Source organism: Lepisosteus oculatus, chromosome 11, assembly GCF_040954835.1.
Source record: "Lepisosteus oculatus isolate fLepOcu1 chromosome 11, fLepOcu1.hap2, whole genome shotgun sequence".
Lineage (NCBI taxonomy): Eukaryota > Metazoa > Chordata > Actinopteri > Semionotiformes > Lepisosteidae > Lepisosteus > Lepisosteus oculatus.
In genome coordinates, this window is record NC_090706.1 from 13,524,423 (window position 1) to 13,540,179 (window position 15,757).

The 15,757-nt window shown below is 55.0% G+C and overlaps 2 protein-coding genes across 8 annotated transcripts in view; both read left to right on the forward strand.

Moving 5' to 3' along the window:
• Position 1: 1 nt before the first annotated feature.
• On the forward strand, positions 2-2,078 carry wdr83os (WD repeat domain 83 opposite strand). The gene is made up of 4 exons (XM_006631475.3): positions 2-150; positions 737-842; positions 1,069-1,166; positions 1,738-2,078. Exons 1-4 carry the CDS (start codon positions 101-103, stop codon positions 1,802-1,804), a joined length of 321 nt encoding a protein of 106 aa, XP_006631538.1. The 5' UTR covers positions 2-100; the 3' UTR covers positions 1,805-2,078.
• Positions 2,079-13,554: 11,476 nt separating this feature from the next.
• cacna1ab (calcium channel, voltage-dependent, P/Q type, alpha 1A subunit, b) overlaps positions 13,555-15,757 on the forward strand; it is a 130,487-nt gene continuing 128,284 nt past the window's right edge. For 5 of the 7 annotated variants that reach the window (XM_069195653.1, XM_069195657.1, XM_069195656.1 and 2 more), the window contains exon 1: positions 13,555-14,988. In XM_069195653.1, coding sequence (XP_069051754.1) covers positions 14,727-14,988 — 262 coding nt within the window. In that variant the 5' untranslated portion in view covers positions 13,555-14,726. The remainder of the gene's footprint in view (positions 14,989-15,757) is intronic. The other 2 variants (XM_069195658.1, XM_069195659.1) reach the window with 1 other exon arrangement.

Genomic DNA, 15,757 nt, shown 5'->3' on the forward strand with positions numbered 1-15,757 from the left:
CTGGGCCGGTCGCTGATGACGTAGTTCATGTGGATTGTAGGGTAAGAGGACGAGTGAAGTCGAGTCTTCTGTTACTTTCAACACCCAAACTAAGACAAGTATGTCTTCCAACAGCACGTCCGACCCCAGGAGACCGAACAAGATCCAAAGGTTAGTAGCGGAGCTTTCGCCAGCTCGGCTGATGACTGACCCGCGTCACAGAAGCTGTACGAGGGATCAATGAAGTTAATCGCTAATCTCTCTCAGGACAGCGGTGTCCAGTCAGTTGTGTTATTGTATATCTCTCCTCTCTCATGACAGTGATGTCTGTGTGTGGAATTAGTCCAGTCAGTTGTTCTGTTGTGCATCTATCTTCTCTCTCAGGACAGTGGTGTCCAGTCAGATGTGTTGTCGTGTATCTATCCTCTCTCTCATGACAATGATGTCTGTGTGTGTATACTCAGTCCAGTCAGTTGTGTTTTTGTTCATCTCTCTCTCAGGACAGTGGTGTCCAGTCAATTGTGCTGTTGTGTATCTATCCTCTCTGTCAGGACAGTGGTGTCCAGTGTGTGCTCAGTCCAGTCAGTTGTGTTGTTGTGCATCTATCCTCTTTCTCATGACAGCAGTGTCCAGTGTGTGTGCGCGCTCAGTCCAGTCAATGGTGTATCTCACCTCTCTCTCATGACAGTGATATCTGTGTGTGTGTGCGCGCTCAGTCCAGTAAGTTGTGTTGTTGTGTATCTCTCCTCTCTCTCAGGTACAAGCCCCCCAGCACAGACACAAACCCCACACTGGAAGACCCCACTCCTGACTACATGAACCTGCTGGGGATGATCTTCAGCATGTGTGGGCTGATGCTCAAGGTGCAATCACTGTTGTGTGTCAGCGGTGCGTCGGTGTTTTAGCAGCTCAAGTGTGTGTGTGGATCGCTGTGTGTGTTAACTTGTACGGTTTGTGTTATAGCTCAAGTAGTGTGTGTGTGTGCATCACAGTGTGGGTTAACTGTTGTGTGCGTTGTGTTACAGCTCAAGTGGTGTGTGTGGATCACAGTTTGTGTGTGTATTAACTGTTGTGTGTGTTGTGTTACAGCTCAAGTGGTGTGCGTGGATTGCTGTTTACTGCTCCTTCATCAGCTTCGCCAACTCCCGCAGCTCTGAGGACACCAAGCAGATGATGAGCAGCTTCATGTGAGCATCTCCTGTCTCCCCGTCTGTCTCCCTGTCTGTGTGTCTCGGGTCTCCCTGTCTGTGTGTCTCGGGTCTCCCTGTCTGTGTGTCTCGGGTCTCCCTGTCTGTGTGTCTGTGTGTCTGTGTGTCTGTGTGTCTGTGTGTCTGTGTGTCTGTGTGTTTGTGTGTCTGTGTGTCTCTGGTCTCTGGTCTCTGGTCTCTCTGTCTGTCTCCCTCCCTGTCTGTGTGTCTCGGGTCTCCCTGTCTGTCTCCCCCACTGTCTGTGTGTCTCGGGTCTCCTTGTCTGTCTGTCTCTGGTCTCTCTGTCTGTCTCCCTCCCTGTCTGTGTGTCTCTGGTCTCCCTGTCTGTCTCCCTCCCTATCTGTGTGTCTCTGGTCTCCCTGTCTGTCTCCCTCCCTGTCTGTGTGTCTCTGGTCTCTCTCCCTTTCTTTTGTGTCCCGAGCCTCCAAACAGTCTGAGTGACCATCATCTTTCCAGACCCACTGCCCCCTGTCTGTCTGACTGATCCCTGTTTGTCCGAGTGGTCGTCATCTTTCAAGTCTTCCGGTGACCCCTGTCTGTCTGCCTGCAGGCTGTCCATCTCGGCCGTAGTGATGTCATACCTGCAGAACCCCCAGCCCATGTCCCCACCCTGGTAACGAAGACCAGACATGGAGAGGCTCCGAAAAAGAACCGAGCCTGGAGCATCAGGACCCAGTCCAGCTGTGCTGCTGCCCAGACACCTGGGGAGGGAGAGGAGGGGGAGAGCTTCCTGATAGCTCACTCGTCAGCCCTTCCTGTCACTCCTCAGCCCTCTAGACCTTCTTCATCTCCTTCACACTCTCTCTCTCCCTTTCTCTCTCTGATGATTTTTTATTTGCATTGTGAAACATTGGACAGTATCTGGAATAAAACCCACAGATTTTAAATATTTTTCAGAAATGTTCACTGCTCTGTCTGTCCCCTCCGTTGTTGTTTTAAGTCAGCAAACTGTAGCAATCTTATAGTGTACCAGACTGCTGTAGTAGTTCAGGTGGGTAGCTGCGTCAGCATGCGTAGGCTGCAAAGGAACAAGTAATAGGTTTATTCCATGCTGAAAAAAAAAAGAAAGAGAACACAACGTTTCGGCCGTGGAGCAGACTGCTGTAGTCTGCACTGGGCCAGACTGCTGTAGTCTGCTGTAGTCTGGACTGGGCTAGACTGCTCTGCACTGTACCAGACTGCTGTACTCTGCTCTGAACTGTACTAGACTGCTCTGGAGTATTCATGTCCTTGACACCAGGTGTGGCTAGGGTACATGGATTTACTGAAGATTAATTGGAAAAATGAATTCAGTTTTTCATGACTCATTCATGTTATGAATTTCTGTTTAGGTTCATGTATATATATTTAGTGTAGTTTTTGCTCTCCCATCTCTTTTCACTATTAAGATCCCATTTCCTTTCCTACTGTGCCCCCAATGTCACTTGGAACTACAAGTGACTAGAGCCTGGCCACTAGGTGTCACTGTCACCCCACTCTTCTCTCAGCCTGAGTCTGGAGGCCCAGATCTCTCCCACACGCCTCCTCCAATGCGAGTCTGCTCGCGGGCGTCCTGCGCTGGTCATCGCCTGATCGTCCACTGGAGCGAGCAGCAGAGTGAAAACAGCTGCGAGAAGGGGCCCGTGTCTGCGTGTCACCGGACACCGGTGAGACCTGTGTTGTGTTCCACAGTCCACCAGAGGCAGGGCTGCAGGATCACGGTGAATCCGGGATCGGAGCACTCCGGACCAACAGCACGCCCCAGCTGAGGCGAGAGGCCGGAGCGGATTCCCTGGAACGGCTCGTGAAACAGCGGGAAGAGACCCTCGGAACGAGAGGATACTGTCATTCAGATAAACAAGACAGGCTGAATAGAGGGAGCTCCTTCCCTGACCCCATGCCAGGTGACCCCAGCAGCAGGACCTCAGGTCTGGGGACCCCAGGAGAAGAGCCTCAGGCTGTGACCCCAGCAGTGTTGCACCGCTCCTTCCTGGAGGGCAGCCGGTTGTGCGGAGAGGCTTGGGGGGCCGAAGGCGATGATTCTGCTCGGTGACGGCAGATGAATAATTACTGCAGCCCAGGGGTGATTAACGCAGCGCCGGCACAGGGGCGCTGCGCTGACCTAGTTTAGCAAAGTTTTATCCTGTGATTCTGCCAGATGGCGGAGCGACCCAGAAACAGGCCCACAGGCTGGATTGCAGAGGGGACCCCGGGGGCTCAGAGCTGGGGTTCCAGGGGTGACCCCGGGGGCTCAGAGCTGGGGTTCCAGGGGTGACCCCGGGGGCTCAGAGCTGGGGTTCCAGGGGTGACCCCGGGGGCTCAGAGCTCGGGTTCCAGGGGTGTCCGTGGGGCCTCAGAGCTGGGGTTCCTGGGGTGTCCGTGGGGCCTCAGAGCTGGGGTTCCTGGGGTGTCTCTGGGGCCTCAGAGCTGGGGTTCCAGGGGTGTCCGTGGGGCCTCAGAGCTGGGGTTCCAGGGGTGTCCGTGGGGCCTCAGAGCTGGGGTTCCAGGGGTGTCTCTGGGGACTCCAGGACAGGAGCCCAAGGTGTCTCACCGGTAGTTTAGAGGAGGAGCTAACAGTTATAGCAAAGGGAGTAATTGCAGGAGAGAGTAATAGTGAGAGAGTAACAATGAAAGGGAGTAATAGTCGGAAAGTAACAGGGTGAGTAATACTGGGAGGGAGTAGATCAGAAGATAAGATCACTTTATTGGCCATATACAATTTCTTGCATTAGGAATTTGTCTTTTTGCATACTTCAGCTTGCTCTCCATGAGACCAAGCACACAGTCAGGGAGAGAAGCTGGGGGTCAGAGCGCAGGGTCAGCCATTTATACAGCCCTTCTGAAGCAGCTGGGGTTAAGGGCCTTGCTCAGGGGCCCAACAGATTAGGATTTTCTGCTGGCTGTGGGATTTGAACCTGCAACCTTCCAGCCACAGGTGCAGATCCTTAGCCACAGAGCCACCACTCCGCCTTAATGATGAGTAATAATGAGAGAGTAATTGTGGGAGGGAGTAACAGAGAGAGTAACTAACAGTGATAGTAGTTACAGCTCCATCGCACAGCTCTGCTGCTTTAATGCTCTGCTGTGGGACTGGGACTCTGCACTGCGAGCTGCAGAATCAGGACGGGGCTATTCTTAGCGACACGCTTGTTAGAGGGAGGCAGTGCCCCGCTTCGTTAGCCAGTCGTTAGGAGGAACCTGTGACAGATCTGGGCGAGCGGCCGACTCCCTGGGGACCTGTCCCCTATTGAGAGGAAAACAGCTCTGCCTGCACTGCCACACTCGGCCACCGGAGGGCGCCACAGGGCAGGTGACAGGAGCCTGTCCCGTCTCTCTCTGTGTGCTGCACAGCAATAAGCAACCTGCAGTAAGAACAGGCAAGTGTGATAAAGCTAATAATATTGACAATTAATAATGACAATTAATTAGATGAATATCTCTGGGCTAGACTCTGCTCCCTAGGCAGGACTCTGCTCTCTGGGCTGGACTCCGCTCCCTCGGCTGGACCCTGCTCTTTGGGTTGGACTCTGCTCTCTGGACTGGACTCTGCTCCCTGGGTCAAGCTCTGCTCTCTGGGCTGGACCCTGCTCTCAGGGCTGGACCCTGCTCTTTGGGTTGGACTCTGCTCTCTGGACTGGACTCTGCTCCCTGGGTCAAGCTCTGCTCTCTGGGCTGGACTCTGCTCCCTGGGTCAAGCTCTGCTCTCTGGGCAGGACTCTGCTCCCTGGGTCAAGCTCTGCTCTCTGGACTGGACTCTGCTCCCTAGGCTGGACCCTGCTCTCTGGATCGGGTTCTGCTCTCTGGGCTGGACTCTGCTCACTGTGTCTGTACTGTACGGGCTGCAGGCTGGGACAGGAGCTGCCTCACTCTCTCCCGTCACTCGGGGGACCAGTGTGGAGCGGCTCCTGTGCACCCTTCCCACCCCACTCCGCTGTGTGGCTGTGAGTGGGATCGGATGCCCTGCCTTTCTTTCTGTGCGCTGCTGCATTACTTCACACTCCGCTCCTTCTTAATTACCACACTCGTTTGTTTAATTAACTGGTCGAAATTCCTGTGGCTTCCAGAGGCTCTTTGTATTGGGAAAAAAAGAAAACTGTGTAGTTGAATCATGTCCCCCAAGACTCCCCGGCCCAGTCTATCCTCACTCTCTGTCCTCAGTCTGTATGTCCTCCGTCCTGTCTGTCCCTACTCTGTCTGTGCTCAGTTTGCACATCCTCAGTCCAGTCTGTCCTCAATCTGCACATCCTCAGCCAAGTCTATACGTCCTCACTCCAGTCTTCCCTCAGTCTGTACGTCCTCACTCCAGTCTTCCCTCAGTCTGCACGTCCTCAGTCCAGTCTTCCCTCAGTCTGCACGTCCTCAGTCCAGTCTTCCCTCAGTCTGCACGTCCTCACTCCAGTCTTCCCTCAGTCTGCACGTCCTCAGTCCAGTCTGTCCTCAGTCTGCACGTCCTCAGCCCAGTCTGTCCTCAGTCTGCACGTCCTCACTCCAGTCTTCCCTCAGTCTGCACGTCCTCACTCCAGTCTTCCCTCAGTCTGCACGTCCTCAGCCCAGTCTGTCCTCAGTCTGCACGTCCTCAGCCCAGTCTGTCCTCAGTCTGTATGTCCTCACTCCAGTCTTCCCTCAGTCTGCACGTCCTCAGCCCAGTCTGTCCTCAGTCTGCACATCCTCAGCCCAGTCTGTCCTCAGTCTGTACGTCCTCACTCCAGTCTTCCCTCAGTCTGCACGTCCTCAGTCCAGTCTTCCCTCAGTCTGCACGTCCTCAGCCCAGTCTGTCCTCAGTCTGTACGTCCTCACTCCAGTCTTCCCTCAGTCTGCACGTCCTCAGCCCAGTCTGTTCTCAGTCTGCACGTCCTCTGCCAAGTCTGTCCTCAGTCTGTACGTCCTCACTCCAGTCTTCCCTCAGTCTGCACGTCCTCAGCCCAGTCTGTCCTCAGTCTGCACGTCCTCAGCCCAGTCTGTCCTCAGTCTGTACGTCCTCACTCCAGTCTTCCCTCAGTCTGCACGTCCTCAGCCCAGTCTGTTCTCAGTCTGTACGTCCTCACTCCAGTCTTCCCTCAGTCTGCACGTCCTCAGCCCAGTCTGTCCTCAGTCTGCACGTCCTCTGCCAAGTCTGTCCTCAGTCTGCACGTCCTCAGCCCAGTCTGTCCTCAGTCTGCATGTCCTCAGCCCAGTCTGTTCTCAGTCTGTACGTCCTCACTCCAGTCTTCCCTCAGTCTGCACGTCCTCAGCCCAGTCTGTCCTCAGTCTGCACGTCCTCAGCCCAGTCTGTTCTCAGTCTGTACGTCCTCACTCCAGTCTTCCCTCAGTCTGCACGTCCTCAGCCCAGTCTGTCCTCAGTCTGCACGTCCTCAGCCCAGTCTGTTCTCAGTCTGTACGTCCTCACTCCAGTCTTCCCTCAGTCTGCACGTCCTCAGCCCAGTCTGTCCTCAGTCTGCACGTCCTCAGCCCAGTCTGTCCTCAGTCTCCCCTCAGGAAGCTGAACACTGAGGAGGTTTAGTAATGAAGGTGTTTAGCAGACTGAGGGATCAACAGCAATAGGTCTTGTACATGAGCTCCGGGTGGTGAGATGCTGGTGTGAGGCAAGTGTTTGGTGCCTCACTAGGACAAGCGATGGGCTTGTGGAGCTGCTGTGGGGAGTCCCTGAGGGACCAGCCCACTCAGGATGGTGACCAGTACACCCCACACATGCGCAGTGGAGTGCAGTCTGCAAGGACATGGGTCCCCTCTCCTGCAGTGTTTTCCTGCTCGCTGACCGTCAGTCCACGCTGGAGCAGCAGCTGAGGTCGGGGAGAAGCCCAGCACTCAGCACTACGTGTCGATGGGGAAATCAATGGTCAGCAGGACTGACCGCTCACCCCGAGCCCCACCTGCTGCTCCTGGGCCAAGTCCACATCAGCAACTCACACTACAACCTGTACCCTCTAGCAGTGTCTCCAGTCCAGTCAGGTGTGTGTCAGTGTGTGAATTCAGGGGGAGTGTGAGAGGAGAGGGACAGCAGTGTCTCCAGTCCAGTCAGGTGTGTGTCAGTGTGTGAATTCAGGGGGAGTGTGAGAGGAGAGGGACAGCAGTGTCTCCAGTCCAGTCAGGTGTGTGTCAGTGTGTGAAATCAGGGGGAGTGTGAGAGGAGAGGGACAGCAGTGTCTCCAGTCCAGTCAGGTGTGTGTCAGTGTGTGAATTCAGGGGGAGTGTGAGAGGAGAGGGACAGCAGTGTCTCCAGTCCAGTCAGTGTGTGAATTCAGGGGAGTGTGAGAGGAGAGGGACAGCAGTGTCTCCAGTCCAGTCAGGTGTGTGTCAGTGTGTGAATTCAGGGGGAGTGTGAGAGGAGAGGGACAGCAGTGTCTCCAGTCCAGTCAGGTGTGTGTCAGTGTGTGAAATCAGGGGGAGTGTGAGAGGAGAGGGACAGCAGTGTCTCCAGTCCAGTCAGGTGTGTGTCAGTGTGTGAAATCAGGGGGAGTGTGAGAGGAGAGGGACAGCAGTGTCTCCAGTCCAGTCAGGTGTGTGTCAGTGTGTGAATTCAGGGGGAGTGTGAGAGGAGAGGGACAGCAGTGTCTCCAGTCCAGTCAGGTGTGTGTCAGTGTGTGAATTCAGGGGGAGTGTGAGAGGAGAGGGACAGCAGTGTCTCCAGTCCAGTCAGGTGTGTGTCAGTGAATTCCCTTTTCATACATGGTATGCATGGTATGTGACCATGGTCAAAAATACTGCTCCCAGCTGTAGCCTTAGTACTGTCCCAAGCAATGGATATATGAGGACCCCTGACCGCCCCCTGGAGGATTGAGAACACTGCTGGCCACAGGATCCCGGGGGCCCAGTCTAGTGACACAGCTGGCCCGGACTGGACCCGCGGTGTCCTGACGCTGGGGCTCAGCCCGCTCCGTGTTCCGGGCCGGGGTTTCTGCTGCGTGTCTCTGCGGTTCTTCCTCGGGCCTGTGGGCTGGGATGAGTGAGTTGTGGTGGAGAGGTCGTTAATCGGGTGCTGGGAAGTGCTGATGGCGAGTTCATAGTGCTTACTCCACAGCTCAGGCCTGATTGATCAGCACATCAATTAATACACAGTCAGGACTGGCATGGCCACCTTTAAAAACAGCACAAAACAGCCAAAAGCACAGCAGAGACCAATCTCCTAATTACTCTGGGCTGGTGATGTGTGTGGAGACCGCTGACTATCTATCTGTGTGTGTGTGCGTCTGTTTCTCTTTGCCTGCCTTTCTTTCTGTATTTGTGTTAGTCTTACTCTGTATTTCTCTGCCTACCTGTCTGTCTCTCAGTGCCTGCCTATCTATCTCTCTATATTTCTCTCCCTGTACCTGCCTGTCTCTCTCTCTGTGACTGCCTGTCTGTCGGTCTTTTGCTGTGGCTGTCTGTCTCTCTCTTTGTCTATCTCTCTCTGTGCCTGTCTGTGTGTTTCTCTCACTTCAATTCAAGGTGCTGTATTGGAATGCCCGATGAGTACAATCAGTGTTGCCGAAGCAAAACAAATACAATTAACATAAAACAAAAAAAAATCAACAGAGATTTACAGACATTTACAATATAGACACATCATAAAATATTTACATATACACATATGGAGCATTATAGGAAGACAGACTCACTGTTCCTCAGGCTGTGACAGGAGAACACATACTGGGCTGCCAGTTCAACTGAGTTGCCTCCTCCCTCTCCCGGTACGATTGGAACCTGTTGTCTCTGTCTCTCTCTGTGCTGCCTGTGTTCTGTCTGTGCCTGCCTGCGTCTCTCTCTTTGCCTGTCTTCTGTCTGTGTCTGTATGCCTGTCTCTATCTCTGCGCTTTCTGTCTCTCTGAGCCTGCTTGTGTCTCTATTGTGTCTGTCTCTCTCTGTGCCTGCCTGTCTCTCTCTTTGCGCCTGTCTTCTGTCTGTATCTGTACACCTGTCTCTCTCTGTTGTGTCTGTCTCTCTCAGTGCCTGCCTGTCTCTCTCTGCACCTGTCTTCTGTCTGTGTCTGTACGCCTGTCTCTCCCTGTGCCTGTTGTCTCTCTCTGTCAGTCTCTGTGAAGCACCCCTCTGCAGGGCTCTCTGGGCTGGGGCTGTGGGCACTGGAGAGCGGTCAGGAGGCAGGAGCTGCTGCGCGGAACAGCAGTGTCTTGCCCTACTTGCCAGCCGCGGGGCACTGTGGGAACTGTTAAGAATTGCAGCTGTTTAAAAATGCATCTCGCTCACTGCTGCAACACGAGTCTGCGTCAGCCCATTCACACGCCAGCCCCCTCTGACTGGACCGGGCCGGAGAGCCGCCTGGACTGCCCTGTCAGCACTGACCCACTTCAGCCTGCTTTCGGAGTTACTGAAGGAGCTGTCAGGATAACGCCTCTTCTCTTTTTCTGCCAGAAGTGAATGTGCTAAACCGTAGTGTAGAGAGAAACTGAATTCCTGACACCAGGCTCTCCTTGGCTCTACACTGAGCTGTACTGGAATCTGTCCTACTGTGCTGTACTGTACTCTGTCCTACTAGAGCTATACTGAGCTGTAGTGCACTCTGCCTTACTGTATTGAGCTTTACTGGGCTGTTCTACACTCTGCCCCACTCTACTGGGCTGTACTGAGCTATTCTGAGCTATACTGGACTCTGCCTCGCTCTACTGTGCTATACTGGACTCCACTCCACTGTACTGAGCTATACTGGACTCTGCTCCACTGTACTGAGCTATTCTGAGCTATACTGGACTCTTCCTCACTCTACTGTGCTATACTGGACTCCGCTCCACTGTACTGAGCTATACTGGATTCTGCTCCACTGTACTGAGCTGTAATGAGCTATACTGGACTCTTCCCCATTGTAATGAGCTGCACTGGACTATACTGAGCTGTACTGGACTCTGCACCACTCTACTGTGCTATACTGGACTCCGCTCCACTGTACTGAGCTATACTGGACTCTGCTCCACTGTACTGAGCTGTACTGTGCTATACTAAACTCCACTCCACTGTACTGAGCTATACTGGACTCTGCTTCACTGTACTGAGCTGTAATGAGCTATACTGGACTCTTCCCCATTGTAATGAGCTGCACTGGACTATACTGAGCTGTACTGGACTCTGCACCACTCTACTGTGCTATACTGGACTCCGCTCCACTGTACTGAGCTATACTGGACTCTGCTTCACTGTACTGAGCTGTAATGAGCTATACTGGACTCTTCCCCATTGTAATGAGCTGCACTGGACTATACTGAGCTGTACTGGACTCTGCACCACTCTACTGAGCCGTACTGAGCTGGACTGGACTCTTCCCCACCGTTCTGAGCAGCACTGGACTATACTGAGCTGGACTGGACTCTGCCACATTGTACTGAGCTGCACTGGACTAAGCGGTACAGTAGTGGATTGATGTAGTATCGATACAGTAGAATCGATGTCATGTAAGAGTGAAGCAGAGACAGCCCCTCAGCCCGGGACCTGGGTGACTGGTCCAGACTGCGGGCTCGCAGCCCACTGCGTGACGTCACCCTGAACGGGAGTAGGCCAGGGGATGCAGAGCCTGCACGAGGACAGCGCCCTCTGGTGCTGGTGCACGGCTGTCAGTGAGAGCTGCTTCGCTCCCCCAGCTGTGGAGGGTGGAAGGTGTACAGGGGCTGTAGCCACGAGCAGCGGCTGGTTCCAGATAGCAGGAAGTGTGAGAAGGCAATGATGCTCCTCACAGTGTGTCATACTCGGGGTGTGTAGACGAGAGGTAAGATGGTTACTGAGGGTGGACCTTCAGGATGAATTCTGTGCTGCCTGCTCTGCGCTCTGTGGTGTACATTTTCTGCTCTGTGCTCTGTTCTGTGTGATTCCTGCTCTGCGCTTTGTGGTGCTGTGTTACTACCTGCTCTGTGCTGTGTACTACATTCTCACCATGAAATTCCACTTTAAACCTTGATAGGGGACACACACACAGCCTTTTGTTCAGTCTCCAGAGACCCTGCTGTGCAACTATAAATACCTTGCTGGTATACAGAGAAGCCAGAGGAAGACAGAGCTCTGTACTATAAAAGCATCTCAGCATATCTCTGCTGCTGGGAGCCCAGGGGAGGCGCACACACCAGGACACGAACCAGTTACAGTCGCACTCATCCTACCACTGCGATCTGCCTGGGCTCGGCATCCCTCTTCCTACAGATCCGTGCATCTTCAGTCTGTGTGGGTGCTCTCTGTCTCTCACACGCTGTTTCATCATCAGATGAATCTGTCTGTCTGCGGAGTGCAAACCCGGGACTGTGTTATTCTGCTTGCTTCTGATCAGCCGCGGCATGTGTCTGCCCTGCTCAAAGTGCTCCTCGTTTCACAGGTTCAAGCAGAAGCATCGGAGATAAGATTAGGCAACCTGGTATCCCCCACTGCACCCCGGCAGCTGCGAGCTGTAGCAGAGGCTGAGTGAGTGGACTGACGCTCACAACCCTCCCCCACCTCTCTGTGTTCACTCAGAACCCCTTCCCTGCCTCCTGCTCTTGGGCTCGGCAGGAGGGTAGTCGGTGCAGTGGAGTAACCGGCTGGAGCAGAGAGGGGATTAGTGCTTGAAAGGGAAGCAGCAGGCGGTGTTGGGCACACCTGCTGAATGACAACGCTGCATGCCGAGATCTCATCACAGCGCAGTCTGTGAGTCCGGGGACACTGTGCCTCCCACCCGCTGCAGTATACAGCACACAGGGCACTGACACTCACTGACACACGTGGGACAGAGAGCACTGACTCTGCTACACACCTGGGACGCAGAGCACTGACACTCTCCTACAGTACATACTTGGGACAGAGAGCACTGACACTCTCTTACACACCTGGGACTGTCCTACACACCTGGGACAGAGAGCACTGACATTCTCCTACACGCCTGGGACTCAGAGCACTGACTCTGCTACACACCTGGGACGCAGAGACTGACACTCTCCTACAGTACATACCTGGGACAGAGAGCACTGACAATCTCTTACACAGCTGGGACGCAGAGCACTGACATTGTCCTACACACCTGGGACTCAGACCACTGACACTTCCCTACACACCTTGGACAGAGAGCACTGATACTCTCCTACACACCTGGGACACAGATCACAGACACTCTTCTACACACCTGGGACTCAGAGCACTGATGCTCTCCTACACATCTGGGACTCAGAGCACTGACTCTCTCCTACACGCTTGGGACTCAGACCACTGACACTTTCCTACACACCTTGGACAGAGAGCACTGATACTCTCCTACACACCTGGGACACAGATCACAGACACTCTTCTACACACCTGGGACTCAGAGCACTGACTCTCTCCTACACGCTTGGGACACAGAGCACTGACACTCTCCTACAAACCTGAGACACAGAGCACTGACTCTCTCCTACACACCTGGGACAGAGAACACTGACACTCTCCTACAAACCTGAGACACAGAGCACTGACACTCTCCTTCACACCTGGGACTCGGAGCACTGATTCTCTCCTACAGACCTGGGACTCAGAGCACTGACTCTCTCCTACACACCTGGGACATAGAGCACTGATGCTCTCCTACACACCTGGGACAGAGAGCACTGATGCTCTCCTACACACCTGGAACTCAGTGCACTGACTCTCTCCTACACACCTGGGACAGAGAGCACTGATGCTCTGCTACGCACCTGGGACTCAGTGTATTAACACTCAGTGACACACCTTGGACACAGAGCACTGACTCTCTCCTACACACCTGGGACTCAGTGCACTGACTCTCTCCTACACACCTGGGACAGAGAACACTGATGCTCTGCTACGAACCTGGAACTCAGTGTATTAACACTTAGTGACACACCTTGGACACAGAGCACTGATTCTCTCCTACAAACCTGGGACACAGCACTGAGGCTCTCCTACACACCTGACTCACAGAGCACTGATGCTCTCCTACACACCTGGGACTCAGAACATTGATGCTCTCCTACACATCTGGGACTCAGAGCACTAACACTCAGTGACACACCTTGGACATAGAGCACTGATGCTCTCCTACACAAGTGGGACTCAGAGCACTAATACTCAGTGACACACCTGGGACACAGAGCACTGATGCTCTCCTACACACCTGGGACTCAGAACATTGATGCTGTCCTACACATCTGGGACTCAGAGCACTAACACTCAGTGACACACCTTGGACACAGAGCACTGATGCTCTCCTACACACCTGGGACTCAAAACCTTGAATCAGCGCACGGACACCTGACTGCGCCCCCTGGGATATATTAACAATGTATAGCCGTAATACTAACGCGCAAATCCGGCGGGTCGGGGTTCGGCGGACGGGGCGGCCGGTTCGGTGCGAGGGTTAAAGCGGCGTGGAGGGGGGGGGGCGGGGTGGAGAGGCCGCGCGAGCAAATCAGCGGCCGCAGCGCGCGTCATGTGCTGCGAGGCTCGGCCGGGGATTTGGGGACGGGCGCTCGTGCAGTGTTAAATTGATCAGGCTCTCATTACTGCTCAGCCTGCCAGCTCTTCGGAGGCGCTCCATCTCTCTCTTTCTCTCTGTCCCGGGATTGTCTTTCGGCTCGGAGATACCCAGCCCGGCACGGCCGAGCCGAACACGCAGCGCAGCGCAGCAGCGGCGGCTCAGAGGAGGAGGGGGGGGGGGTGTGCGCGTGTGTGTGGAGGAGTCCGAGCATGCGGGACTCGCGCGGGCTTGCGGTTCCTCTGTAGCGCCCCGAGCTGCCCTCGAGCTGTCGCGACCGGCCGTGTGGGTCTCCGCTCGCCGCCGGCTGGACTGACGATGTCCCAGCTCCGGCTCCTCGAGCCCCGCGGACCGCGTCTCTGCCGGATGTCCCCGCTGGCTTGGGAGATCAGATGATGGGAATGACAGCGAGGATGTTGCCTTGTTTTTGAGGAGAAAAAAAAAAACCCGAAAAGATCCACCGCGTCTTTTTTTTAAAAATAAAGTAGATATACAGCAACGAGCAAAAAGGCTGCGATAGCAGAATTCCGCCGAGCCCGAGCCCGAGCCCGAGCCTCCCGCCCGGCGCGTAGTCACAGATGTCGGTGTCTCGGGGAGTGCTCGCGGAGCTGGGAGGAAGCAGGTCGCTGGACTGTGTCAAACATTGCGGATCTGGCAAAAAATAAATAATTAAAGTGTTTTTGTATAGTCAAGCCTCGGATGGTTTTTTTTGTTTTTTGTTTTTTTTTTTAAAAACCACATTCGAATCGAAGATGCACAGCTGAAGCCACGAAAATCCAGTCGTTCCCCTCCTGTCGACTCCGGCGTGTAATTGGGGGCTGATGCGGGGGTCCTGCGCCCGGAGCCCTCAGGGTAAATCTGCGGAATCCGAGCAGCGCCTGCGGGGCACCGAGAGCGGTGGGGAGGCTTCGCCGGGAGGACGTGGGGGATATCCGATCTAAGAGCGGGGCATAGGAGCGCGCAGTTTGCTTCGAGTGCTTGAGCCGCGAGGCGGGGGAGCGCGGAGGGACCCAGGCGCACACGCGACCCGCCAGCTCGCGCCGAACCCCTGGTGTGGAGCACGGTGGCCGATGGGCCGTGATGTGGCAGTGCTGCTCCGTATATTCGCCTTCTCTGCTGCTGTGTAACGACTGGCGCTTGGCGTCGTTAGAATGGCTCGGTTCGGAGACGAGGTGCCGTCCAGGTATGGCGGAGGACCCGGCCAGGGGGGACCCGGACGCGGGGGCAGCAGGCAGGGGGGCCCGCCCGGAGCCCAGAGGATGTACAAGCAGTCCATGGCCCAGCGCGCCCGGACCATGGCCCTGTACAACCCCATCCCGGTCCGGCAGAACTGCTTCACCGTCAACCGCTCCCTGTTTCTCTTCAGCGAGGACAACGTGGTGAGAAAATACGCCAAAAAGATTACTGAATGGCCATATCCTTTACCGCTGCCTAGCGCAGTGCGGGGCGCCCTGCGCGCTGCGGGCGAGGACGCGGGTGCTCTCTGGTGTAGAGACGGGGGTGAGCGGTGGGCGGGCGGGCGCTGCTGTGCCGGCCGCAGGACAGGGGCTACTGGGCTCCCAGCTGTTGCTACAGCTGGCAGGGGAGGACGGAAAGGGACATTTTATCGAATGAGAGATCATTGCATAAGATGGTAGGCTACTCATCGCAATATTACTGCATATTGCTGCCGCTGCCGCCCTTAGAAATACGAACAGCGTGTTAAGCACGCGGATTATCCTTCTTATCGCCGTTCTGCACCAGTGTTGATGTGTTTATTAACAGGCTTATGTTTTAGGATGGAGACAGCAGGTATCCGTTTACAGAGCCGGGCGATAAGACGCGCTGTAGGAGAGAGAGAGAGAGATTTCGATTTCCTCTCGTGTGCGCGGGGAAGAGTGCAACAGGACCGCCGCGCTGTTCTCGGTTTCTCAGGATGCATGACCTTAGCGGGGTGCGCGTGTGTGCGTGTGAGAGAGAGAGAGAGAGAGAGGCGCGTGTGCTCGGTGCACGCTCAGACACAAGCACGCACGCACGCGGGCAGAGCAGCGCAGTGGAGCAGCGCGTGGGGGAGTCGGTGTATCTGGGCTGCGTTCGCGTCCGCGCTGGCTGCTGCTGCTGCTGATGTCAGCATGTGTGACTCTCAGCTGCTGGCAGGGAGGGAGGCGCGCCATCCATTTCTGTGGGCTCTGTGCAAAAACAA

What these genes read in the sequence shown, in the direction of transcription:
- wdr83os (XM_006631475.3), top strand. Translation starts at nt 101, where the DNA reads ATGTCTTCCAACAGCACGTCCGACCCCAGGAGACCGAACAAGATCCAA. An exon ending in AGACCGAACAAGATCCAAAG is followed by an intron (nt 151 to 736) that starts GTTAGTAGCGGA and finishes CCTCTCTCTCAG; the next exon opens with GTACAAGCCCCCCAGCACAG. An exon ending in CAGATGATGAGCAGCTTCAT is followed by an intron (nt 1,167 to 1,737) that starts GTGAGCATCTCC and finishes GTCTGCCTGCAG; the next exon opens with GCTGTCCATCTCGGCCGTAG.